Source organism: Balaenoptera ricei, chromosome 20 (assembly GCF_028023285.1).
Source record: "Balaenoptera ricei isolate mBalRic1 chromosome 20, mBalRic1.hap2, whole genome shotgun sequence".
Classification (NCBI taxonomy): Eukaryota; Metazoa; Chordata; class Mammalia; order Artiodactyla; family Balaenopteridae; genus Balaenoptera; species Balaenoptera ricei.
In genome coordinates this window covers 13,126,783-13,154,158 of record NC_082658.1, presented here as the reverse complement: position 1 = coordinate 13,154,158, position 27,376 = coordinate 13,126,783, and the positions used below count along the sequence as shown (strand labels likewise).

Below are 27,376 nucleotides of genomic sequence, written 5' to 3'. Positions count from 1 at the left end.
ACGAACACGTGCACGCGCGCACACAAGCACGCGCACCCAGCACTCTGCGTGGTGCCGTGGGAGTACCCGTGGGAGAGACCGTGAGCCCGGGCTCGCCTGGGACACGGGTCCTTGACACCAGGCGACCTGGCCCGGGTCTCCTGCCACGCGTCTGCGACCGGAACCGGCCCTTGCGACGCCCCCACCCGGACCAACGTAGTCTCCGGGTGGGTGGGCGTCGAGCCCCGGCACCCAGTCAGCCGACCCACGCGGGAGCGCGAACACCGGCCCCGCCCCTGATAGCCCAGCCCCGCCCCTGGCTCCGCCCAACCCCGCCTCCGGACCTCCATTGGCTGTGGCAGTAGCATCACCGTCCTCTGCCCCGCCCCGGCCCCGCCTTCCGTCTACCATTGGCGGCAGAGGCCGTAAATTCCCGGGAGGGGCGGGTGGGGAAAGGCCTGGAGGCGGAGACGAAAGCGAGATGGACGGGCAGCCAGCCAGTGAGCGCGCTCAACCACCCTAGCAACTGTGGCCAGCCAATGGCTGGGCGGAGCGGGGCTGAGAGCTGTCAGGCATCAGGGGCCGCGGGGCCAGCAGCCCTCCAAGGACTGCGGGGCCAGCGCGGCGCTGGGCTTCTCTGCCGCCGCATCTGAGCTGTCCCGCGGGCTGGGCATGGGCGCAGGCGCCGGTGCGGCACGATGAGCACCGGGGGCAGCCCGGTCCGCGCCTATGATTTCCTGCTCAAGTTCCTGCTGGTGGGCGACAGCGACGTGGGCAAGGGCGAGATCCTGGCGAGCCTGCAGGACGGTGCGGCCGAGTCCCCGTACGGCCACCCCGCGGGTGAGCACCGGGCCGGGAAGGAGTGGGGGTGGAGCGCTCGGGGACCTGGCAGGAGAGGGGCGCAGGTCCGGGAGCGAGGCCGGGGAGGATAGTGGAGGAGGGGGGGGGGAACGCGCGGGGGCTGAGGAGGAGAGGGGACGCGGGCCCGGGGAGCGGAGCCGAAGAGGGGAGCAAGAGAGGCCAGGGAGGCCGGGGAGGCGCGGGGTTCCGGAGGGGAGCGCTCGGCGGGCCAGGGGAGCGCTCGGCTGGCCAGGGGAGCGGGGGGCGCGGGGCCTGGGAGGGAAAACGAGGTCGCGGAGGCGCGGGGAGGAGAGGCGGTGGAGCGCGCGGGGACCGGGGAAGAGAGGGGACGCGGACCCGGGGAAAGGAGCGCTGGGCTCAGGGACGTCCAGGCTCTGCCTGGATCCCGCCCGCACTATGCGGGCAGCCCCGGCTGCACCCCCTCCCCAACCCCGGACGTGGGGGACCCAGGCAGCTCATGGGGGTGGGGCTGGGACCGGTGCACGCAGAGCGTGCGGCGGGAGCGAGCGGCTGGATAGGGCGCTGGGGTCCTCCCGATCTGGGGGTGACGGCTAGGCGGAGGCGAGCGTGCCGCCATGCAGCCCGGGTTTGGGGAGAAGGGTTTGCAGGGCTGCTCCGGGGTGCCCCGCAGGGAGGCCGCACTTGTGCGCGACTAGTTTGGAAAGCACGCGTGGAGGGTGCGGCGCTGGCGCGAGGGGACAGGAGCGTGGGATCGGAGCGCAGCGGGTGCAGGCTCCCAGGTGGTGGCTCTGCTCGTGGGTCGGATGGAAGGGGAGGGAGAGAAGGCGCAGAGGACAAGTCTCGAGGCTTCTCCAGGGTGACGTGTAGAGGGGCTCCTTGCGCTGATAGACAAGCCTGGGAGGGCAAGGAACCCAAGTGACCCTAGGGAGCGTGACCTGGGGCGCAGGAAGGGAAGCACCGACAGAGAGTGCAGGAGAGTGGGTCCCAGGGTGAGGGGAGGCCAGAGCCCCCAGAGGGCAGCTGGCAGGGGGTCCCCGAAGTTTGTGGTTTGAAAGCAGCAGCCCCTGAGAGGGGGTGGACATTAGGAGGAAAAGAAGAGGGGTGGATAGGAAAGTGCGTGGGCAGGAACTTGGGCCAGGAGGTGGGAGGACAGCCAGGTGTCCTGCGGTCCCACAGGTCTTTACCCACCACAGGCTGCTTGGATGGTGCAGAATGAGTGGCTGTGTAAGGAGACCTTTGAGCTGTCATCTCAGGGGCGGGAGCCACATTTCCAACACAGACGCTGCTGCTCCTGGGCTTGCAGTCTGGTTCCTGGGGAGCCGAAAAGGGCAGCCCAGGGACTGGAGTCTTAATGTTCAAGCCAGCCTGGGGGTGCTTCCTGTCCTGATCAGGCAGGGTAGGATTGAGAAGACAGTGGGTGGCAAACTGAGTTGGGGAAGGTTTGAGATGGGGGGCATGAGCTGATGGTGAAAACCTGGATCCATCCTCACGCTGCAGTGCACAGTAAGATTCATCCCCAGTCCTATGAAAATGCAGATTCTGATTCTAGAACCATGTTGTCCAAGATGATGCCATTAACCACATGTGTGGCTTTTTACATTTAAAGCACACGTAGTTAAAATGAAATACAACTAAAAGTGTGCATTAGCCACATTTTAAGTGCTGGACAGCCACTTGTGAGACGGCAGAGTTCTGCTGGACAGCGCAGTGCTGGGTTTCAACTGGGGGTGGGAGGTGGGGGCTGTGTCTGTTTCCTTCACGGCTGTGTCCTCTGCGCCTGGGACTCAGTGAATGGATGGGCCAGAGGTGGAGTAACAAAACATTCAGCAAATAAAGCCCTGTGTATGTTTGGGGGAACAGGCTGTGGAATGTTTTCTGTTCTGTAGTAGGTGAACAGTGCGGGGGCAAATAGGAGGAATGTGGACAAATATTTATAAAAGGAGGTCCTTCTGGCTGGTGTGAACAGAGGTTTGGTGCTTCTGCTTCATTACTTTCATTCTATGTGCTGAACCAAGACTGCTAACAACTAGTTAGCACTTTCTTCTCAAGGTTTTTCCTTGACACAGAGGGAGGATTTAGGCTAAAAAGACACTTTCCACGAAAGGTTTTGTTGTCAGCTTGGCTTGAGACACTGCAGAAAAGACCCGATATGATAGATGTGCCGTATGTGGGTTTTTGGTTTATGGAAAGATTCTTCTTGGATTAAGAAAAGAGATTATGAAAAATTGTAAGAAATTGGAATCATCATCATTATTCTTTTAAAGATACGTTTCACTTTGAAACAATGTGGGTGCTTCTGGCAGGAAAGGTGAGGGCATTTCAGTCTCACAACCCATCCCCCTCTACCCACCACCTGAGTTTTCGGCCTGTGCTGTTATGTTCACGTTGCCCAGGTTCCTAACACCCAATTCTGTATCGTAGCTACAGTGCCCACAATTGCTCAGTGTTAATTCAACATTTTAGAGAACTCTGTGCTCACCAGTAGTCCTTTTATTTTGCTGTCTGTCTAATTAGCTAATTTCATTTTCAGTCATTTTTCAGGAAGGGCTCGTGAGTATCACCTGAGCATTTTCATGTCTGACGGTGTCTGTCCACTGACTCTATCTTTGAACAGTATCTTGGTTGGGTGTAATATTCTTAGCTTCTGTTTTCTTTCCCTCAACCCTTTGTAAGCATTGCTCCACAACCCTCTGCCATTGGATGTGGGGAAGCCTGAAGTCAGCTGATTTTTTTTCCCATGTAGGTGATTTGCATTTTCTTCATGAATTTCTGACGGATTCCTTCTTTTTGCTTCATTTCATGAGCTTAACCAGACCATGTCTCAGAGCTGAATGCTTCATTTTGAACTCCTGGTACACTGAGTACTCTTTCTATTTGCAGATTTCTTTTTTAATTTTAGGGAAATTTATTTTATGTCCTTAAAACATCTTCTGTTCCATTTATTGGTGTTTCTATTTCAGGGACACCAGTTATATTAGTTTCCTGTGGCTGCTGGACAAATTGCCACAAACTTAATGTCTTGAAACAACACAAATTTATTCTCTTCCAGTTCTGGGGGTCGGTTGTCAACACAGTCTCATAGGCTAAAATCAAGGTCGGCAGGCCTGCGTTCCTTTCTGGACGTGCTAGGAGTGAGTCTGTTTTCCTGCCTTTTCCAGCTTCTAGAATCCGCCTGTGTCTCTTGGCTTGTGGGTCCTCCCCCACCTTCAGAGCCAGCAGTGGGGGTGGGGGGCCTTTCTCGCATCTCATCATTCTGATGTAGACTCTCTGCCTCCTGCTCCACTTTTAAGAACCCTTGCGATCACACTGGGGCCGCTGGATGATCCAGGATAATCTCTGTCATTTAAGGTCACCTGACTAGCAAACTTTGTTTTTTTTGAATTTTTGAATTTTATTTTATTTATTTTTTTATACAGCATGTTCTTACTACTTATCTATTTTATACATATTAGTGTATATATGTCAATCCCAATCTCCCAATTCATCCCTGACTAGCAAACTTAATTCCCCTTTGCCATGTAACCTAACATATCCACAAATTCTGGGGATTAGGACACAGATCTCTTTGGTGGGCCATTATTCTGCCTACTACACTGATTATTCTTATGTTGGGCTGTTTTTATCTGTCCTCCTTTTTTTTTTTTTTTTTTTTTTTTAAAGACTCCTAGTGTTTTGTTTTTTGTTTTTTTTTAAAGAATTTCACTTTTATTTATTTATTTATTTATTTATTTTGGCTGTGTTGGGTCTTCGTTTCTTCATCGCGGTGCTCGGGCCTCTCACTATCGCGGCCTCTCCTATTGTGGAGCACAGGCTCCAGACGCGCAGGCTCAGTAGTTGTGGCTCACGGGCCTAGTTGCTCCGCAGCATGTGGGATCTTCCCAGACCAGGGCTCGAACCCGTGTCCCCTGCATTGGCAGGCAGATTCTCTGCCACTGTGCCACCAGGGAAGCCCTTTATCTGTCCTCCATTCATGTCTTCTAAGTGCCTTGTTCTTTTTGTCTTTCTCTCTGCATTTCTGTGGTACTCTCAAGGCTTTCCTATTTATTGATAATTTTTATTTTAGCAAACTGTTTCTAGCTGTTCTAACTTATTTGTTAATTCAGTATTGATGTCCTTTTGGTGTCTAATTTTTCCTTACTTTTACAATTTTCCTTTTTTTCAATTTTTAAAGAATTCTTTAAAAATTCATTTGATTAAAAACTCTCCTTTGAACTCTTATTTTACCAACAGCATGTTTTTATTAGGTTGTTCCATTGCATGAAGTAACTGGGATGAATTTCCTTCTGCTCCTGGGGTCATATTTCCTTTTAAGTTAGGTTCTATTTCTTTTCCCTTCCTTTTTAAACTTTTTATGGAAGTATGATTTACATATAGGTAAGTGTACCTATTGTAATTGCATAGCTCAGTGAATTTTCACAAAGCTAACACGCCCATGCAACCAGCACTCAGGAAGCACAACACCAACAGGCCCCTGGGCCCCCAGCCCTCCCCCAGCCATGACACCCCGCAGCTTCACCGCTGGCCTGGCTTCTGACAACATGGGCCACTTTTGTCTCATTCATTCTGTGTAGAAGTGAGAGCTGTAATGTGACTGCTTCTCTTGCTCCTGTTGTGTGAGACTCTCCTGGGTTGTGTATGGCTGTGGAAGGTTTATGATATCCCTGGTGTGAACGTACTGCGATCTGTTTATTTACCCATCATGCTGGGGTTGGCATTTCTGTGGTTTCCAGTTTCTGGCTGTTGTGATTAGTCCTGGAGTGAACATTCCCACTGTGCGTCTTTAGAGTACAAAATATGCGTTTCTGTCAGAATAGACCTAAACCTGGGGTTACTGAGTATTATGGTATGCATATGTTTAACTTAAGAAGATACTCCAAAATTGTTTTCAGTTTACACTCTCACTGCAAAGATCGGGAGTCCTGTTTGCCCACATCCACACCAACATTTGGTTCTTGCTGTTTTGCATTCTAACCATTCTGGAAAGTATAGTGTAGTTGAATTTGCATTTTTCTGATGACTAATGAGATTGAACACCTTTGTCCATTTTTCATTAGGTTGAATTTATTTTACTGGTCAGTAGGAGTGTTTGAAAAATGTATACTGGCTGTGAATCCCTTGTCAGAAATACGTATTGTGAGTATCTACGCTCGTCTGTGTTGCCTTTCACTCCATTAATAGTATTTCTAAGAACAGAAGCCCTTCATTTTAACACAGTCAAAATAAATGATGGGTGTTCCTGGCAGGGACTCGGGGTGTGTTGAGCAAGTCTCTGCCTGTCCCAGGGTGGGGCTGTCCCCTGAGGCTCCACCGTCTTACCTCTGACGTTGGTGGCTGCCATCCCGCTGGGATGAGGGATGGGGGAGGGGTCAAGACACATTCTTTTCCAAGTAGATATGCAGTGGGAGACCCCCTTTCCCGGCATTGCTCTGTCACCCTTGTCGCGGCCCAGGGACCGCACAGCCTCCCACCTGCATGCTTTCTCCTTTGCAGGTGGGTCTGCCCAGTGCTTGCAGGTGGCGCTGCTGCATTTCCCTGTGTCTTGCTCACCCCCAGGCAGATCCGCCTGCACGTATTCTGTGCTCTGACAGAGTCTGGTGAGGCCTGGCTTCTCCAAGCTGGACCTTCTGTTTTCCTCTCGGCCTACTGTTGGAGGGAGGGGCCCTTGGGTTCCTGACCCTGTCCTGTAACCTGAGCTCCGGGAGGAGCAGGAGGGGGAGTGTGGGCTGCGCAGACCCCTTGCCGGGTGGCCCATTGCCCAGGGAGCTGTCCTCCCCTCCCATGGGTGACGTGCACACTCCTGGTCCTGCCGGGCCCCTGCTGGCCCTGGAGCCTCACTTCTGTCCGGTGGGTTGGTGCCCAGTCCCGCCTCCTCTCCCCTCGGAAGTCCTGCTCCAGGCAGAAGTGGAAAGAAGGCGTCATGGATGGACCTAGAGTCTGTCATACAGAGTGAAGTAAGTCAGAAAGAGAAAAACAAATACCGTATGCTAACGCATATATATATGGAATCTAAAAAAAAAGGTACTGGTGAACCTAGTTGCAGGGCAGGAATAAAGATGTAGACATAGAGAATGGACTTGAGGACATGGGATGGGAGGGGGAAGCTAGGGTGAAGTGAGAGTAGCATCGACGTATATACACTACTGAATGTAAAATAGTTAGCTAGTGGGAAGCAGCAGCATAGCACAGGGAGATCAGCTCGGTACTTTACGATGTAAAAAAGAAAAAAAAAAAAGGAAGGAAAGAAGGCCTCAGCAGCTGGGCTCTGCCTTCTGTTAATCCTGGGTCTCCCCTGGGCTCCAGCTGGGGTGTTCCCGGCACCAGGTCCATACCCTTTCCTTCCCTGATTGCTGTTTCTACATTTTGCTCATTTCATTAGTGATGGGAGAGGGAAGTGGATCAAACTGACACCAAAGGCTGCAATCTCTCGCCTCCTAGTTTTTTTCCCAGCAGGAGACTCACTGTTTCTCCGACTACTCTCTTTTGGCTATTTCTCCAGCTTCCTTTTCCCAGCAGGAAGATCCCATCTTTCTTTCTCAGTTTCATTTTTGCCAAGAGATAAAAATAATAACTCCCACTTATTGAGAGTATAGAAGAATCATCTCATGAGATAGGTTATTTGTCCTTTCTCTTTGCCTTTGACAGTCTTTCCACCAGGAGATTCACGCACTCTCCCACTGCCTTCTAGATGCTGTAGGCAGCTTAAAGCTACTCTGCCAGTTTCCCTGGGCAACCACTTTAAGATTCAAAACACGATTTATAAAGTCATCACTTTCAAGTTTGAACTGAGAGTCGAGTCGTGTTTTATCCTACTTCTTCTTGGTGTAACTCCTTCACCTCCCTCGGTACCACTTGTGAGCACTCAATAAATTTAATGCATTGGGTTTTTTAAATTATGTCATAAATACTTCCATGTATTTGAAAATGATAAAATTGCATTTATATCAGATTTTCTCTTTAAAAGCCCTTGAATCAGCCCTACTTCCCCTGTGTCCTGTGGGGTCTCCTTTCTGCGGTGGTGACAGCCCCTTTAGTCTCACCTCTAACCCCCGCAGCCCCCAGCCCAAGGAGAACCTGATTTCAGGTGACAGGCAGGGAGGGACTCAGAACCGGCCAGCCCAGGTTCCTCCCAGACAGAGACTCAGCTACTGGGGCCAGAGGCCCACACACCACCCCTTGTGTCCTCTGTCACTGGCACAGGACGCCTGAGTGGCTGCAGGGTGAGCACAGCCGGGCAGACACAGCCTCGAGGTCCTGCCTGGGTCCTGCCAGCCGCACCTGCTCACTCCTTGCTGGCCCAGGAGCTCAGGTTCGATGTGGCCGGTTGTGTGGGGTGAAGAGAAGCAGCAAGGCATGGGGAAGTGGCTGGTGTGTCACCAAGCATTTGCAGGCTGTGGGTTCACTTCACATTAAGAGATTGTTTTGAACCTTTGTTTCAAACTTTCCAGGCTTCTTTAGCTTAATTGGCTACAAAGAGTGAATTGTGTATAAGCAGAAGCAGAAGAGCTGCAGCACCGGAGGGGTTTGGACCTAAAAATATCCATTATGTAGATTTTGTCAGATCCACAAACAAGACAATTTAAAGGGGTCCTGATATAAGATAATAGCTTCAGTGACATCTTCAGGGTTTACCTTCTTCAGAAGTGGGCTTGCCTCCTTGGAGGCCTCAACCAAATTCCCCACTTGATCTGGGTTGCCTTCCCCCTCCTTCTCTCCAGGAGAAAGATTCCCTGTCCACCCACCCGTTTGCGGGGCCTCCAGGGGCTCCTGAAGCTGGTCTGACTGCACCGCTCTGGCTTAAGATGCCTCCAGCATTTCATCAGTCTGCTAATATGAACAACTTGTCTTTTTAGGTGGTCTTATTTTTGTCACAGCATGCTTTGCCTTTTGGGGACTTTATAATGGTAATCAATTACATTTCTGAGAATTTGGCCCCATGGTTTGTATTTTCTCAAGTGGTTTTGGCATTCCAGGTCTAACCTCTTTTTTTTTTTTTTTTTTAATTTATTTATTTATTTTTGGCTGTGTTGGGTCTTCGTTTCTGTGCGAGGGCTTTCTCTAGTTGCGGTGAGCGGGGGCCACTCTTCATCGCGGTGCGCGGGCCTCTCACTATCGCGGCCTCTCTTGTTGGGGAGCACAGGCTCCAGACGCACAGGCTCAGTAGTTGTGGCTCACGGGCCCAGTTGCTCCGTGGCATGTGGGATCTTCCCAGACCAGGGCCCGAACCCGTGTCCCCTGCATTGGCAGGCAGACTCTCAACCACTGTGCCACCAGGGAAGCCCTTAACCTCTTTTTAACATGTTGCAAAGTCTAGAATCTGGTACCCAGGCCCCTGTCACCTTCAGGTTGCTGTGGGGACTTCTGACTTGAGTGCGACAGACCTGGGATTTTGATTAATGGGGCCTTACAGCGTGACTTGTTTTCTAAGACTTGGCGGGTAGAGAGAGAGATCGGCATGCTTCTAGAATCAAGAGATGGAAAACATCAGGGCCCCCAGTCTTTGAAGGTACCTGTCCTGGCATCTGTGCTGTGCCCGGCAGCCGATCACAGCAGTTCTGGCCCTGGGACTCTGTGCCTGGCTTCTTAATCTTTCTCTGGATGCCGGCCTTTCCCACCCGAAACCACCTGCTGCTGGCCATCTCTTGGGAGATTGTGCCATAGCTGTGCCAAATAGCTTATGACAAAGCTGTTGGTGGAGAACCACACAGGCCATTTAACTGATCCTGGGGTTTCCTCAGCCAAAGTGACACTCAGGCTGTTTTTCTGTTTATATGAGTTGTGTATTCCAACCTCTTGAAGCTAATAATTAATGAATTACCCTCCCCTAAATGTGACTCAGCTGAGTTTACTCATGAATTTGAATCTTATGGTGACTCGTGACAGGACTGGCATTTTGTTTGATTAAAAATAAAAGCAAAAAAAGTTTACAGAGGTAGAATCGTAACTACACATATTAAAGTCTAGTTGACCCTGATATGTAAGGTTAAAAGTTATTATCTTAACAGGAAAAATAAATTGATAAGTGTGAAGAATATTAAATTCTCTCTCAGGTGGAGAAACTCCATCTGGAAGTAAAATCTAGAAGGTAGACCACTGCTGAGTGGCCATGGGCTTAAATAGTGTCCTGTTGGCCTGGTGTCTGAGAGGCAAAAGCCCACGTTGTCAGACCTGCGGGGGCCCTGAGCTTCTGTCTGGAGCACCATCTGGAGCACAGGGCGGTGGGAGGGGGCAGTGGGGGGAGGAGGTATGTTGCTGTTGATGGTGCATCATTTCCTAGGGCTGCTCTCACAACTATCACAAACTGGGGCGGCAGTGGGGGATGGCCTAAGACAACAGAAATGCACACTCTCCCCATCCTGGAGGTCAGAGGTCCGAAATCAAGGTGTCAGCAGGGCTGCACTCCCCCCACCCCCGCCAAGACTCCCGGGGAAGGTCTGTCCTTGAGCCTTCCAGCTCAGGTGTTGCTGGCACCCTTGCTGTCCCTTGGCTTGTGGCAGCATCACCTCAATCTCTGCTTCTCCCTGTTTGCCTCCAAATCCTTATCAAGACGGTCCTGGATGGGGGGCCACCCTCATTCAGTGTGACCTCAGCTTGATGACATCTGCAAAGACTCTATTTCCACAAAAGTTTCCATTCATAGGTTCCAGGTGGACATGGATTTCGGGGGACACTATTCAACCCAATACAGGTAGTGACACTCCCAATATGGGCAGTTTCCTTCTCCTGAGGAAGAGCTGGGACCCAGACCCCAGTGGGAGCCCCTCTTCTCACAGCCTCAGTCCTGGAACCCCTCGCCCCTGTCGGCTCCTCGCCCCATTGGCTGGGCCCTGGGGCAGGAATGGCACCTCTGCCTTGCAGACCACCCATCTGTCCTCGACTCTGTGGTCTGCCCTTGAGAAGGTCGTGGAGTGGCTCCCACAGCGTGTGGGCTGGCTTCTGCACTCAGCACGAGCCTCTAAGATCCCTCTGTGTTGTGCACAATATCACCTTTTCTTCCTGCTGAGCGCGTGGACAGACCACAGCGGGCTGTCCAACCACCCCTGGAGGGATGTCTGGGTGCTTCCCAGTCTTCGGCAATCTGTGAGTAAAGCTGATATAAACAGTTGCATACGCGTTTTGTGTGAACTTGGTAAATATCTAGGAGTGGAATTGCTGGGTCATATGACGTGTATGTTTAACTTTATTAGAAGCTGCCAAACTGGGGACTTCCCTGGTGGTCCAGTGGGTAAGACTCTGTGTTCCCAATGCAGGGGGCCCAGGTTCAATACCTGGTCAAGAACTAGATCCTGCATGCATGCTGCAACTAAAGATGTCCGCATCCCACAACTAAAGATCCTGCATGCCGCAGCTAAGAGCTGTCGCAGCCTAAATTAATAAATAAATAAATATTAAAAAAAAGAAAAAAGAAGCTGCCAAACTGTTTCCAAATTGACCCGACCATTTTTCATTCCCACCAGCAGCCTATGAGGGGTACAGTTGTTCTGTGTCCTCACCAGCACTTGGTATTGTCAGTATTTTTTTATTTTGTGTTTCTCAATATTAGCCGTTTTAATAGGTGTGCAGTGATCTCTCATTGTAATTTTAATTTGCATTTCCTAACAACTAACGAGGTTGAACATCTTTTCCTGCTCATTTGCCATCTACGTGGTATTCTCTTTGGTGAGTGTCTTTCAACTCTTTTGCCCATTAAAATTTTTTTAAGTTGTTTGTTTTCTTATTATCTAGTCTTGAGGATGTTTAAATATACTCTAGATCCAAGTCATTTATTAGAAATGTGTTTTGCAAATATTTTCTCCCAGTCTGTGGGTTTTCTTTCCATTAAGTATCTTTCAAAGAGCAGATGTTTTTAATTTTGAAGAAGTCCAATTTATCAATTTATTCTTTTATAGACCATGTTTTTGGTGTTGTATATAAGAAATCATTGCCGAACACTTTGCCTAAGGTTACAAAGATTTTCTTTTGTGTTTTCTTAAAGAAGTTTTAGTTTTACATTTATGACTGTGACCCATTTTGAGTTAATTTCTTTTTTATTATTTAGTTATTTATTTATTTAGGCTGCTCTGGGTCTTAGTTGCGGCTTGCGGGATCTTTGCTGCGGCATGTGGGCTCTTAATTGCAGCATGCGAACTCTTAGTTGTGGCACGCATGAGGGATCTAGTTCCCCAACCAGGGATCGAACCTGGGTCCCCTGCATTGGGAGCACGGAGTTTTACCCACTGGACCACCAGGGAAGTCCCTGAGTTAATTTCTTATATAACATGAGGTATGGACTGAGGTTCACTACTTTTGTGTAGGGATGCCCAGCTGTTACAGCACCATTTGTTACAAGTGTATGCTTTCTCTATTGCACTGATTTGTAACCTTTGTCAAAAATCACTTGGCCAGGGACTTCCCTGGTGGTCCAGTGGTAAAGAATCCGCCTTCCAATGCAGGGGACGCAGGTTCAATCCCTGGTCAGGGAACTAGGATCCCACATGCCACAGGGCAACTAGGCCCGCACACCACAGCTACTGAGCTCGCGCGCCTCAACTAGAGAGGCTGTGTGCCACAAACTGCAGAGCCCACGCTCTCTAGGACCCGCGCCACAACTACAGAGCCCACCCGCCCTTGAGCCTGCGCACCACAACTAGAGAAGAGAAAAACCACATGCCACAACTAGGGAGAAGCCCTCACGCTGCAACAAAGAGCCCACATACCACAACTAAAGATCCTGCATGCCGCAACGAAGACCCCATGTGCCGCAACTAAGACCCGACACAGCCAAAAATAAATAAGTAAATAAATAATAAATAATAAATCTTTAAAAAAACAACAACAAAAATCAATTGGCCATATTTGTGTGGCTTTATTTCTCATCTCAGTTCTGTTCCATTTTTCTGTTGTGTATTTTTATGCCATAATCACACTGTCTTGACTACTTTAAATATGTAGTAAGTCTTGAAATTGGGTAGTGTGAGTCCTCCAACTTTGTTCCTTTTGTTCAAAATTTTTTTTTTTTAATTTATTTAATTTATTTATTTATTTTTGGCTTCGTTGCTGCGCACAGGCTTTCTCTAGTTGCAGTGAGTGGGGGCTACTCTTCGTCATGGTGCGTGGGCTTCTCATTGCGGTGGCTTCTCTTGTTGCGGAGCATGGGCTCTAGGCGCATGGGCTTCAGTAGTTGTGGCTCGCGGGCTTAGTTGCTCTGCGGCATGTGGGATCTTTCAGGACCAGGGCTCGAACCCGTGTCCCCTGCACTGGCAGGCAGATTCTTAACCACTGCGCCACCAGGGAAGCCCTCAAAATTGTTTTGACTATTCTAATTCCTTTAACTTTCCATGCAAAATTTAGCTTTGGGAATTCCCTGGCGGTCCAGTGGTTAGGAATCTGTGCTTTCACTGCAGAGGGTGCGGGTTCAATCCGTGGTTGAGCAACTAAGATCCCGCAAGCCGCAAGGTGGGCCCCAAATTTTTTTTAATAAATAAATAATAAAATTTAGCTTTGTCCATTTCTAGCCCCCCCGCCCCGAAAAATCCTGCTAGGGTCTTTGAGACTGAATCTGTGGATCCATTTGGGGAGAACTGCCATCTTAACTATACTGGGTCTATCAATCCATGAACACAGTATTTCTCTCCACTTATTTAGATCTTCTTCGATTTATTTTACTAGTGGTTTATAGCTTTTAGCATACAGATCTTGCATAGGTGTCTGTCTAGCCTCTCACCCTCTCTGACATTTAGTGTCCTGAGACCACAGTTACTGAATATAAAATGAGGTCCCTGCATCTTTCGGGCTAATAGAGAAGGTGGCATGGGCTCTCCAAGCTCAGGGCAGCTCATCTGAAACTGTCCTCCAGAGCATGGACAGGTGGCCTGGTTTGCCGTCCAGCTTTGGGACAGTTGCTCGGCTGGTCGTGATCACAACCAGTGACGAGAGCCTCCGTGTGTGGTTCCAGTGAGGTCCTTTCCTTCCCCTGACACACAGCAGGTGGTCTCAGCCTCTGCTGCTCCCAAGGGATGAAAGTAGGAGATTGAATCAGCAGGGGCTCGGGCTCCTTCTGAAGACATGTGGCACCTCCTTGGTTGGATGTATTCGCACAGGGGTGCTACTGAAAATAAAGCTCTGCTTCCCTGACACAGCTCACCTGGGGGCTGACCACCCAAGTGAGCAGAGCTGCCCGGACTGGAGGTGGTAGATGGCAGAGCCTGCAGGGCCCCCACTGTGGGACAGGCAGGAAAAAGGGGTGCTGATATCAGAAAACTGCACTTTAAAATCAAAGATGCACCCCCACTTTTTTTTTAAATTTGGTTGCGCTGGGTCTTAGTTGTGGCTTGTGGGCTCCTTAGTTGCGGCTCGCCAGCTCCTTTGTTGTGGCATGCGAACTCTTAGTTGTAGCATGTGGGATCTACTTCCCTGACCAGGGATTGAACCTGGGCCCCCTGCATTGGGAGCACAGAGTCTTAACCACTGTGCCACCAGGGAAGTCCCGCCGCCCTTTTTTTTTTCATGGAGGGTGGCAATGCTTTCCCTGGCAGTGTCACCCAGACTGTTGGGCTGTCCAAAGTAGGGCGGGGGGAGGCCCCTCCTGGCCTGACCGCTGAACCCTATTGCTGGCCTTGATCTCGGGTGGCCTCAGCCTGCAACGGCTTGAAGCAGGATTTCGGTTCCCGGCCAGAGATTGAGGTCGGGCGGTGGCAGTGAGAGCCCTGAATCCTGGCGACCAGACCACCAGGGACCAATGGACAGTGACAAGGCCCTGACCCGTCGCTGTGTAGAAATGAGTTTCCACATAGAGACGGAAAGTAGTGAGGCAAGTAAAGTGTTCATTAGGAGGAAAAATAGTACGGTACATGTGGATAGACACACGGGCGGACTCAGAGAGAGAGTTGCGCCGTTGTGGTAGTTTGAATCACTTTTATGGGGCATTTCTTCCAGGTTTCCTTTGGCAATCATCTTGCTTTGCCTGGTTCTGAATCTATATTTGGTTTATCTCAGGGTCCTCGCACGTGTGTGTGCGCATCTCTTAGCCAACATGGATTCTAGTGAAGAGGTCTATGGGTAGTTGACATCACTTACTATGGGGTGGCGCCCCCTCCCTTTTTGACCCCAAGGAGCCTTTCTGTGCATGTGTAGTCGGGGAGGTCTCCTTGATTTCAAGAATGAGGAATATGTGGTCTTTTATCTCTTATCTGGGCAGGGCCCAGCCTCCTCCATCATCCTGCTTTTATGGAGTTTCTGTCCACAGGGGAGAAACTGTTCAGCCTGGGGCCCATCTATCTCCTGCCTCAGCCTGAGTCCAGGTTCAGGGTGACCTCGAGACCTGGCAGGGGCAGCCCTGCAATTTGAAGGGACTGGGACCCTCTGAGGTGTCGGGGCTCTGGAAAGAGGGGACTATCATCTGGCCACACCCGAGCGATGGTTAGGGAAGGCTCTGGGTTACTCCCCAGTTTCACTCATGGGGGATGATGTGCCGGGTCCCGCCGGTATCTGGTTGGTGGGGCTTGTCCTTGCTGTGGGATTTCACAGGGTACCTGGACGCAGCAGCTCAGCACAGACACAGGCCGTTAGGGAACAAGGCAGGCATGACAGTGGTCCTGTCCCTGCCAGGGAGGGTGTGGGAGGGTTTAGCCCCCAGAGTGGGGAGTGAGCGGCTCAGGCAGCTAAGAGCTGGGAGCTGTGTGGGTGACCTGGGGCAGCCAGGCCACGAGGAGCCTGGAAGCACCTGGGTCACACCGCTTTGCTAATTCACAGAGAAAAACCAGGAAGGAGAAACATGCAGGGAACATACTTTCCTTTTCAAAAAGGAGTGGGGTAGATTCTGAAGAGGAGGGGGACTGGTGCTGATTTCAGTAACTGCTCTCTGTGTGGGATTCTCATATGATGAACACACTTCAAATGCCCATTTAAAACATGACTTGCAGGACTTCCCTGGGGGTCCAGTCGTTAAGACTCTGTGCTTCGCACCGCTTCCATCCCTGGTCAGGGAACTAAGATTCCACATGCCACGCAGACAAAAAAAAAAAAAAAAAAAAAAAATGCATGACTCACTGTTAGAACCATTTAGAAACGGGAGGCAGCCCCGCAGGGGCAGGCTCTGGGCCTTGGCCATGGGTGAAGCTTGGGCCTGTACCTCAGCCCTGGGGTCTCCCTGCTTCTCCCATCCTGAGCCCCATTATGCAGCCCTCCTGCCCCCTCGGTCCTGCGAGGCACCCCAACATTTCCCAGCAAAGTGCCCTTCTGATTGGGGAAGCCAGGCCAGAGTCAGTCTCTGGATAGGACATATGTATATACATTCTTTTGAGGTGAAATTCACATAGTATAAAATTAATCACGTTAAAGTGAACAATTCAGTGGTATTTGGTACATTCACGACCCTGTAACTTTCTCATTTCAGAACATTTTTCTCACCCGCCAAATGGAAACCTGGACCCTCCCCCGCCCCTGGCAGCCAGCACCCTGCTTTCTGATACTTTAATTCAACATAAGACACATTCTCAAAAGTCAGGTCCTCATGATGAATATGTTTGTCAATGATACTTAACCAGTATTTACATGTTTGCGTCCTCTTGCTCGAGGAGATAGAATTTGGCAGGTGCTGGATGAGCTGAAATAGATTATTTACACATCACACGGCCTCAAAGTGTAGGGAGTGTCTTGGCATTTGACATTTGCTGTTTTTCAGGCTAAAATTATCTCTCTTCTTGTCTCTGTTGTCCTGACTCACTCAGTGAACATTCCGACAGGCTTTGTTCTAGGAGCTTTTGTGTATTTTTATTTTATTTTGATGGACAGACTTCTTGGTGAATTAGCTCAGTGCAGCGAATGTGCGTTACACCTTTTGACCCTAACACTGACACCAGTACTGTCAAAAACATGAAGTAACAGAGAAGAGGAAATACAGTAAATAGGAACAGAGCAAACACATAACAGGAGGAACATAAAAGAAAACAGTTCAATAAATAAGTGTATGAAAAAAGAGACTCTTCTCCCAATGGGACTTCGAACCTGGCGTGAATGGGTGGAATTTGGGGGCTTCTCTGTGGCAGGTACAGCTGAGACAGAGGGTTTATGTCCTGGGACCCAAAGGCCTGGGGAAGAATGGAGCTTGTGCTGAGTTGAGGCCACTGCTGGCGGCAGGTACCAGACGTGAGCTGTCAGGGAAACTGAGGCACGGGGAGAGGGAGGAAGCCGCTGGTCGTCAGGACTGGGATTTGATCCCACGCACCACAGAGCTTCTCCCTGCAGGGTCTTCACAGTGCTACGTGGGGGACCTGTGGGGTCCCCAGGGGGCTAGCCCATCTCCGTTCCCATTTTCCACCCTACAGATCAAATGGGGGGTGGGGGTGGGCAGTGTTTTTTCAAGCTTTATCTCCCACCCCCGGACCTCCCCTGCTCTGCCCTGTCCCCAATTCAAAGGAGGTGCCTTCCATGGGAGTGCACAGCTGAACAGATGGAGGGAAGTAGGCCGGGTTGCAGCTCTAAAGGATACTAACACTGATGGAGACCGAGTGGGCCTGGGTCTCCAAAGCACACGCGGCTCTGGGAGGATGCCTCAGGGTCCCGGGCGTCAGGGTCAGTGTGCCGAGGGCAGGTGACCCGGCAGGGCTGTCCTGGTGGGAACAACCACCAGAGTCAGTTCAGTTTGGGTCCTGAATGTTAATAGTTAGATCATTATCATTGAGTTAGATTTTCTTTTATTTTTATTTTTTGGCCGTACTACGCGGCTTGCACAATCTTAGTTCCCTGACCAGGGATTGAACCCACGCCCTCGGCAGTGAAAGGGCAGAGCCCTAACCACTGGACCACCAGGGAATTCCTGTAGATTTTCTTTTAAATACATGTTCACTATTAGTGAAATTCTGGGGTGTGGGAGGCATTGTGCTCTGCTTTGGGAAGATGTTAAAATATATCTTCTGCAGCTTTTCCAGGATTTGTGTGTCAGGTTTCCTCTGTCCCTCTCTCCAGTCACTGTGCTACATGGGTTTTCTGTCAGGGCATTTTTTGGTGCAAACAAAAAAGTCAACTCAAAGAAGCTTAAGCAAAAAGGAGTTTGTGGCCTTATGTAACTGACAGGTTGAGGGGTGGGCCTGGTTTCAGGCTAGATCCTGAGGATGAGCCATTCTGGACTCTCTCCACTGTTCCTTCTCCCCAGAGCTGCTCCCCACGTACGCCCCATCCCTGATTCTTCTGTGTGAAGGTTAATTTCCACCTGGGGAGGAAGCATGTGCATCGTGGATGTTCATTAATTTATGGAGAACTGTAGATGTGATCAATAGTTTCAATTTGTTTAGATATCATTATCTTAGTAGGAGTAGGTGATACACAGTGTGAAAGGCAAGAAACTATCACTTTATAAGTTACATAAAGTGTAATCAAAACTGCCAAAAAATGGAGAAACTATTTTTAAGTAGACAGTCCTAAAACATAATCATTCCTAAAGAGTTCACCTAAAAGCTCTTATCTCGTTGACATTTAATTTGCTTGAAAGTTTCATCACATCAGGTTATTTTTCTTGTTGACAAATTTTGTGACAGGAATTATACGATCCTATTTGATTTCTGGTAAACCTACATACAAAGTAGTATATACTTAATGTTGATGACTTTAAAGGTATGTGTATATTGGGACTTCCCTGGTGGTCCAGTGGCTAAGATTTTGCACTTCCACTGCAGTGGGGCGAGTTCAGTCCCTTGTCGGGGACCTAAGATCCCGCATGTCGCGTGGCGTGGCCAAAAAAAAAAAAAAAAAGATATGTCTTTATAATTAAACCAATAAACTCAAACTTGTTTTCATTCATTAAAAATTAACCCTAGATCATGTGATCCTGAAGTTCATTTGGGTTCATTTCTTTTATATTTCTGAGTATTTGTATAAGTGCTTATTATCCTTTAAGCCAATTAAATAGAGCTCTTTTATAAATTAATTTTGGCAATGCCACACGTCTACAACACACACATTTACAGATACATACAAACACACAGACACAAACAGAGACCCCAGTTCCCATTCCAGAGTTTCAACCATGAATCAGGTACAATAATGTAAAACACGTAAGTTACAAAAGATGTTGGATTCAAATTGGGTTTCTTGCAGATGGAACAAATCAAGGTCACCTGTTTAGATGGCTAAATCCTTTTTACTAATATTTATGGAAAAGACATTTAAGATGTGTATTGCCCTTGACAAATCAAGTTCCAAATTACCTATCCCTCTTTTGTTTTTTCCTTTGGATAAGAGTTACCTTCCTGAGGGACTTACCTGGTGGTCCAGTGGTAAAAAAATCTGCCTTCCAATGCAGGGGAAACAGGTTCAATCCCTGGTCGGCGAACTAAGATCTCACATGATGTGGGGCAACTAAGCCCACACACCACAACTAGAGAGAAGCCCACGCCACAACGAAGAGCCTGTGCACCGCAGCGAGATCCCACCTGCCCCAGTGAAGATCCCACGTGCCGCAACTAAGACCCAATGCAGCCAAAAACAAATTAAATTAAATTAATATTAAAAAAAAAAACAAAAGAGTTACTTTCCTGAAATCTGCATTAAAGAAGATGGCCTGGATAAGAGCTCCAGGAGAAGACTGGATAGAACATTTGTATCTCAAAGGCAGAGGAGGAAAAACGCAAGTTCTCCTAGGAGGATTTTCTTTCTTCCCTTAAAGCCAGATTTTTTTTTTTTTACTTACGGCCTCTTAAGATAAATAGGGTAGATTATGGGAGTGGTAAAAGGATTGGTGGGCCTTGGGCTGTTTCTGAAGCCACACCTTTGGTCCTGTAAACACTAGAGTTCTAAAACAAGGACAGCTGTTTTTAATTCCTCAGATAATTGGGTGGCCACCTAAAGGATATCAAAGTACCAACATACTCATCCACCTATGTGGGAATGTTTTTCTTTCCTTCATTTAGCTTAGAGGAGAAGGCCAAAAAAAAATTTTTTTTCCTATCAGGCTCTGAATATCAGCTATGGTCACAGGTGTAGACAGACCTGTGGCCTCCCATCTTAGTAATCCATTTACAAAGCCTTTTGAGGATCTTCCCTGGGTTTAAGAAATTCTTTCACTATGGCCCTCAGTTCAACCTTTGACCCCAAGAGGCTCACCTATAACCTCAGGTGGTCCCATTTCTAAAGATAACCATTTAGGGACTTCCCTGGTGGCACAGTGGTTAAGAATCTGCCTGCCAATGCAGGGGACATGGGTTTGAGCCCTGGTCCGGGAAGATCCCACATGCCATGGAGCAACTAAGCTCGTGTGCCACAACTACTGAAGCCTGCGTGCCTAGAGCCCGTGCTCCGCAGCAAGAGAAGCCACTGCAATGAGAAGCCCACGCACCGCAACAAAGAGTAGCCCCAGCTCGCCACAACTAGAGAAAGCCCGCGCCCAGCAACAAAGACCCAATGCAGCCAAAAAATACATAAATGAATAAAAATTTAAAAAAGAAAAAAAAGGAGGATGGAATGGTAGTTATGGCAGTTTTATAGTCTTTTATTGTAGGTACTTTTTATATGATCAATCTTTCATTAGCCTTCAACAACAAATCCTTAAATGAGGCTATTTTGGAATTTTGAAGCCTTTTGGGGCTTTTGCATACCAATTAAAATAGGTACAATAGTTTAAGATGAGAGCTTTCCAATTTAGGAGTCTTTCCAATTCAAAGGATCCAAGAAGCTAGCCCTACAAATATTTAGGAGTCTTTCCAATTCAAAGGATCCAAGAAGATAGCCCTACAAATAATTTCTGCTGCTAATCCAATTTTAGAAAAAAGAAAAGCTCTTACCACTCTTGTTTCCAGTAGACCCTGTGGGCAGGGGTCCAGGAGATTGACTGACATGGTAAGAAATTACCCTCTGCTGGCTTCTTCTGACTGTTCACGGAAAAATCAGTTTGGAATACCAAAAAAGAATCCAGCTTGGTCATTTCAGGGCGGGATTTCCTTTTTTGGGGGGGGGGTGGTTTCCTTTGATTCCCAGTTAGGTAAGCACTTGCAAGCATCAGGTCTATATAAACCCAGCTGGTATCACCATAGGTGGCTGTCCATTCAGGAGCTGTTTGACCTTTGAAGCACAATTTCCCATTATCAACTTGGTTGCCTAATTCAGAGAAAAGATATGATCTGAACAACTTTCTGAGGACAGTATGGTTGTGGGTGCTGCTTCTGAGTCAAGCTCTCCAAGGAATTACGCTAGGGTCGGTTCGGCTCTTTCACATGTCTTGGTTTCTCCCTCTGACAGTCTAAAACTGCTGTGGGTGCTTGGAGCACTAGATGATCAGCCTTTATCTCCTGCGTCCCTGGAAGAGCAGCATTTACTTAATTGTTGTAGTGGGATCTGCTGTAGTACTGCTACACATCTGGAAGATTGATCCCCAGATACTTCCACTAGGTTCTCAGTCACCTGAGGACACCTTGTGGCCGGAAGGAGCAGGTGTTCCTTGTTCTTGAGGCTGAGCAAGCTCTCTTGTTTCACTGGCAAACCATTTGCTCAGACCATATATCAACTTGTTGTTTTTTTTTGTTTTGTTTGTTTTTAATTTAAGCCAAATTTAACAAAACTCCAGCCACCTATGTTTCCCGGGGCCTCCTGCCTAGATCCCCCTAGGACCCGGCCAAGGAAATGCATTGGTGCCCCTTAAGACTCCAAGTCTTAAGTACAAAAAAGCTTGAATAAAATTTGTAGGATCATCACTTAAATAATGAGATCTGGCTATCAGGAGAACTCACCGGAACACCTGAGGAGTTCCAAGAAGCAGGTGGGGCTCAAAGGGCTAGTACTGAGCACCAGTTTAGAGTAGACCTCAGGTATCCTTTGGTGGGCGTCTCTGATATCCTGCCGACTACGCCATGCATATTGATGAAAAAAATTAATCAATAGTTGGTCTAAGAAAGGAATGGAAAATTTTATTTGCACCAACCTGAGGATTATAACCTGGCAGACAGTCTTTCAGAAAGCTCTGAAAACTGTCAGAGGTCAAAGTACAGTTATAGACGTTTTTGAGACAAAAGGATATAGATCAAATGACATATTGATAGTTTATACCATCCAGGTCTGCTCCTCCAAAGCAAAACTGGGTCATCGTGACCCCTTACAACATTAGGAAGGAAGGTTATCTCCTGAGGAGTTATCAAGTGCTGAGCAGGTCATCCTGACGGTTTACAAAATTAAGAAGGAATGTTGTCTCCTAAGGAGGTCTGGTCAATGCAGATGCACACACAATACACATTAAAAGGGAGCGAGGAGGCCCGTAAGGGCAGAAAAACTTATTATGTTTAAGTTTTTCTTGTCTTGCCATAAAACATGAATTTTATTTCATCACCCCTGTGCACACACGTACACACGTTTTGTCTTTGCATAGCTGAGATAATACTTCATACCTAATTTCATATTCTACACGTTTTTACTTTACATTCTTAGTGTGATAACTTGGGGGAAACTATCTCCGTGTTTTAGCCCTGAGTCCAGCGGAGACAAGGGTGTGTGAGTGGGCTGCCCACAGCCACTTGGCAAACCCGGGGCCAGCAGGCCATGCGTGGGGCCAGCTGCTGAACGGTTCAGGGGGCTCCTGCTTGCCCACCCTTTGGGCAGCGGCGGGGGCCTGGGCGTTGAGCTGGAGGCAGTGGTGGTGAGGGAGGAGTGGAGGGAGGTTGGAGGCCCCGCTCCACAGAGCAAGTGGGCAAGGCCGGTGGGCGAGGGGAGGGTCTGAGCAGGGCCCAGCCCAGCCGTCTCTGTGAGCCCTGGATCTGCACCGGCGGGAAGTCCTTTCTCCCCCAGCGTGAGAGAGTTTATCTGCACCTTTTACCTGAGCCTAACTGCGGAAGTGCTTTGCATTAAGCCACCCTGACCCTCTTTCACAGGCATCGACTACAAGACCACCACCATCCTGCTGGACGGCCGGCGGGTGAAGCTGCAGCTCTGGTGAGTCAGGGGTCCTGCCCGGCCCCTGAGCACAGGGCGGGTCTGTCCAGGCCCTCGGGGGCTCTGGTACCACCTGTGGGAATAGCCACTGCTTCAGCCCCAGCCTGACCCAGTGCCCCCCGAGGGGATGAGATCTGTGTGGGCCTTGGAGTCTGTCCAGAGCATGTGGACGTGCTTCTGCTTCTGCCTCTCTAGTGCCCAGAGGGGCTGTGTGTCGTGACCAAGATCAACAGGACGGAGGGTGGAGGGTGGGAGGGCAAGGGGTCAGGGTGTCGCCTAGCTCTGGACTGGGTCTCTTTCTTGGTCCCCACTCCAGGCAGCCCTGGCTCTGAGACTCTGGTCACACCGCTGCCCCTCCAGTTCTGGGGGTGGGGGACTAGGGTTTTCCTGCTGTGACTAATCCCTGAGTTGCCCCCAACCCATGTGGCTTTCCTGACCACTGTCACTAGCCCCTGTGTCATCCCCTCTCCTGGACCACCTGCATGGTCACTTGCATGGTTCCCTTCTCCCGCCTGCCCATGCCAGACCTCTCCCCAAGCCACAAGTGTCTGCAGTGGCCGGGAGCCCCTTCTCCCACCCCCATCTGCCCCTAATCAGGAGCAGTCAGCCCCCAAGTCTGGGCCAGGAAGCCTCTCTCCACGATGTCCCCTCAATGACCCTGTCCCTTCCCACTGCTGACTCTCAAGTCTCTTTTCCCTTCCTCCCTCCCGGGAGACCTCCTGAGGGCTCCCCTCTCAACCCAAACTTGTACGGGACTCAGAAAACTGTTGTAACAGCTGCTCCTTTCTCCTCGGCGTCTAAAACGAGGCCCCCTTGCCTGATCCTGGTGGTCCATCTTAGTAAATTCCCCCACACAGGGCAGAGTCGATCCCAGAAGTGCTATTCTTCTTTATCCTAGTTAATGCACCCCCGGGTCACTTCCTTGTATTGATGAACATAGGGATGCATCCACAGGGCTGACTTCACGTGACCTTCTATTTTTATTTATTTATTTTTTTGGCTGTGCCACATGGCTTGCGGGATCTTAGTTCCCTGACCAGGGACTGAAGCCACGCCCTTGGCAGTGAAAGCCAGTAGTCCTAACCACTGGACTGGCCAGGGGATTCCCATGATCTTTTAGAGTTAATTGGAAGTGGAGTGACCCCACCAAATCCTTTGGCCTATTTCTCCCCCAGTGTAGACTCACATTCCTTACTACACAGCTTTATCTCCAAATTAAACAACTTTTTAAAAACTTAGACTTATTGAAATGTCAGAATTATTATGTTGAAACCCATCACTATTTTCTCTAGTTGACTTTTTAAATAATTAGAAAAGAGAATGAGCCCAAAAGGACATCCCAATGTCCAGATCTCTCCAGGGATAAAGTGCCCAATGTCTTGTTGGGGGCTCGGACTTTCTGTGGGATGGCCACCAACTGACAACTGTAAAATGCATTTGCTCTGGCTCCCAAGTTCAAAAACCTTGTTGTCGGGAAGCAGTGATTTCTTCTTACAGACCTCCAACATCTTTTCCAGGGATACGTCGGGTCAGGGAAGATTTTGTACCATATTCCGCTCCTACTCTCGGGGCGCACAGGTAAGACCCCTGAACCAGGAGGTCAAACTGACTTTGTTTTTCTTTTTTCTTTTTAATTAATTTATTTATTTTGGCTGCTCTGGCTCTTAGTTGCAGCACGCGGGCTTCTTAGATGTGGCATGCAGGCTTCTTAGTTGCAGCATGCGGGCTCTTAGTTGCGGCATGCATGTGGGATCTAGTTCCCTGACCAGGGATCGAACCCGGGGCGCTGCATTGGGAGCGCAGAGTCTTATCCACTGCGCCACCAGGGAAGTCCCTCAAACTGACTTTGAATAATGACTTTTGGAATGTTCTTTAATGGATACTTGGAGGACAAGGCAATTAGCTCACATACAAGTTGATGCCAGAGTCTAAAAGTGTGCCATGGACTGTTTGGTGGCTCCCAAGCCCTCAGCATCAGGGATGTGTGTGTGCATGTGTTACATTTGTATGTACGTGTGCATGAGCAGTGTGTAGGCACGTGTATCTACACGTGTGTGTACATAAATATGCAGGCATGTGGGCTGTGTGTGCGCCGTGTTCATGTGCGTGTGTGTCTGTACGTATGTGAGAGCCCTCCGTCCAGGTGGGTGGGCTCTGCAGTACCCCCGCATTCCGTGTCCCTGGACCAGCTCATGAATGTGGGGAATTGAATTCCAGTCCCCAACTCACATTCACATTTGAGGGTTTATCAATGAGCTTATGAAATATCACTGGAAGTGATCATACAACTGCTACATTTGGCAGACAAATCAAAATAATATGTTTTGTGTTAACATAAGTAAACTGGCTATTTAGCTGGTTGTGAGTGTGTGCCTGAGTGGCTTGCATGCCAGCCAGACTGTCCACAAGTGACTGTGCCTCCCCCAGGGGGTGATCCTGGTCTACGACATCGCAAACCGCTGGTCCTTTGATGGCATCGACCGGTGGATTAAGGAGATCAATGAGGTATGGCATGGCCAGGGCTCTGTCCATGTGGCCCTGTGAGGGGGGGCGGGCTGGGGCGGCCAGGGCACAAGGCTCCAGCCACAGGGAGGAGGACGCATCACCTCCCAGCACAGGATCGGGCCCTGCATGCAGTCAGGTAGGTTGACAGCTGGTGACCAGGCTGCTGCCTGCTGGCACCCTGACCGGCCCAGCTGCCAGTGGAGACGTGGAGCGGTCAGTCCCACCCACTGTGTGAGTGTCCTGGCGCGGCCGTAACAACTCACCACAAACTGTGTGGCTGAAAACAACAGAAACGTATTCTCTCAGTTTTGGAGGTCAGAGTCCAAAAGCGAGGTGTTGGCAGGGCCGCCATCCCTCCAAACACTCGAGAGGAGGATCCTTCCTGCCTCCTTCTTCCGGTGTTGCCGACAGTCCCTGGTCCTTGGCCTGTGGACGTGTCACTCTGTCTCTGCTCTACCATCACGTGGCTTCCTCCCTGTGTGTCCTATGTCCTCTCCGCTCCTTATAAGGACACAGTGACTGGATTTAGGGCCCACCCCAAGATCTCATCTTAATTAATTACATCTGCACAGACCCTATTTCCAAAAAAGGACACATTCTGAGGTTCTGGGTGGACACCATTCACCCCGGGACACCCATGGTACCAACAACAAAGCCTGCACGGGACCCACTTTCCTTGCCCTTCTGTCACCCTTTAGCACGCCCCGGGGGTCCCTAAAATCCTGGTGGGGAACCGCCTGCACCTGGCCTTCAAGCGGCAGGTCCCCACGGAACAGGCCCAGGCCTATGCGGAGCGCCTGGGTGTGACATTCTTCGAGGTCAGCCCGCTGTGCAATTTCAACATCACTGAGTCCTTTATGGAGCTGGCCAGGATCGTGCTGCTGCGGCATGGGATGGACCGGCTCTGGAGGCCAAGCAAGGGTAGGTGTCCGTCCAGCCCACCCTGCAGCCCCGCCAGCGCTCAGCCTCCCAGGACCCATTCCCCGGGCCACTGTCTCCATTCTCCTAAATCAGGGCTTCTGCCCCTCAGCACTCGTGCCATTTTGGATGGAGTGTCCTCTGGTGGGGGCATTGTGTGTGCTGTGGGTGAGCTGCATCCCTGGTCTCCCTGCCCCCATTTGTGAAAACCACAAATACCTCCAGACTTTGCCGAATGTCCTGGGGAGTCAACATCGCCCCCAGTTGAGAAGCACTGTTCTGAACGTTATTTGTTAGGACCTTGATTCCAAAAGGAGCCAAAGCCCTGGGTCGTGTTTCTTCTGTCTGATCCTCCAGGGGTTGAGGGGTGTCCCGACTGCATCAGAGGTGAGATGCCGTTCCTCCTCCCAGCAGGCCCCTGGGAGCCCCTCTCTATCTGAGCAGGGACCCTGACTCACAGAACGAACGATGTAGGTGAAACATAAATGACAGCATTTGCTTTTCTGGTGTGTTCTCCAATACGTGTTTATAAAGCTGATAACACACGTTTTTGGTGTCAGCTACTCAGTTGGGGAAGCACGTCTCCTGAAGCCCTTGGTCTCCGACCCCAAAAGTTGGTCACGTTAGTCCTGAGGAGACCTCACTGGCCATCGCTGGGTAGTCCACTCACCTCTCAGACCTAGAGGGAGAGATGGTGGGGGTCTCAAGTTTGGGGACAAACTGTATTTCAGGTGATGAAAGCAGGACCATCCATCTCCAATCACTGCACGTGGGCACAGGGTGGGACATCTTGCCCCAGAGTCCCAGAGAGGAGGGCGGACAGGTGTGTGGCTGCCCCTGCGTTGGCCCCGTGCCCAGGACAACACAAGTGAAACAGGTTTTCTTTTCTTTCCCAAGTACTGAGCTTGCAGGAGCTGTGCTGCCGGGCAGTGGTGTCCTGCACGCCCGTGCACCTGGTGGACAGGCTGCCGCTGCCCACGGCCCTCAGGAGCCACCTCAAGTCCTTCTCGATGGCCAGCGGCCTGAATGCCAGGGTGATGCACGGCCGCCCCTGTTCCCTCACCACCAGCTCCGGCCACAAGAGGACCAGCCTCCGAAAAGCGAAGGCCGCCCACCTTCCCCAGAGCCCCCCAAGACACTGCACCAGAAACAGCTGCAAAGTCTCCTGAGGAGGGCGCGAGGCAGAGGAGTGGCACGGGTGGGAGGCAGGAGGCCGCTCTGGATGCAGACACCCGCCAATGTCACGGTGACCACGCGGCCCTGAGCA

General features: G+C 50.0%; 1 protein-coding gene across 1 annotated transcript; it reads left to right on the top strand.

Annotated features, from left to right (window-relative positions):
• The first annotated feature begins 542 nt into the window (after positions 1-542).
• RAB40B (RAB40B, member RAS oncogene family) lies at positions 543-27,376 on the top strand. Its single transcript, XM_059906756.1, has 6 exons — positions 543-819; positions 22,626-22,686; positions 24,204-24,264; positions 25,114-25,191; positions 25,890-26,112; positions 27,007-27,376. The coding sequence occupies exons 1-6, from the start codon at positions 678-680 to the stop codon at positions 27,276-27,278; spliced, it is 837 nt and encodes a 278-aa protein (XP_059762739.1). The 5' UTR covers positions 543-677; the 3' UTR covers positions 27,279-27,376.

Coding starts and splice junctions, on each gene's coding strand:
- RAB40B (XM_059906756.1), top strand. CDS start 678: ATGAGCACCGGGGGCAGCCCGGTCCGCGCCTATGATTTCCTGCTCAAG. Junction 22,687..24,203: donor CGGGTGAAGCTGCAGCTCTG/GTGAGTCAGGGG, acceptor CATCTTTTCCAG/GGATACGTCGGGTCAGGGAA. Junction 24,265..25,113: donor CCTACTCTCGGGGCGCACAG/GTAAGACCCCTG, acceptor TGCCTCCCCCAG/GGGGTGATCCTGGTCTACGA.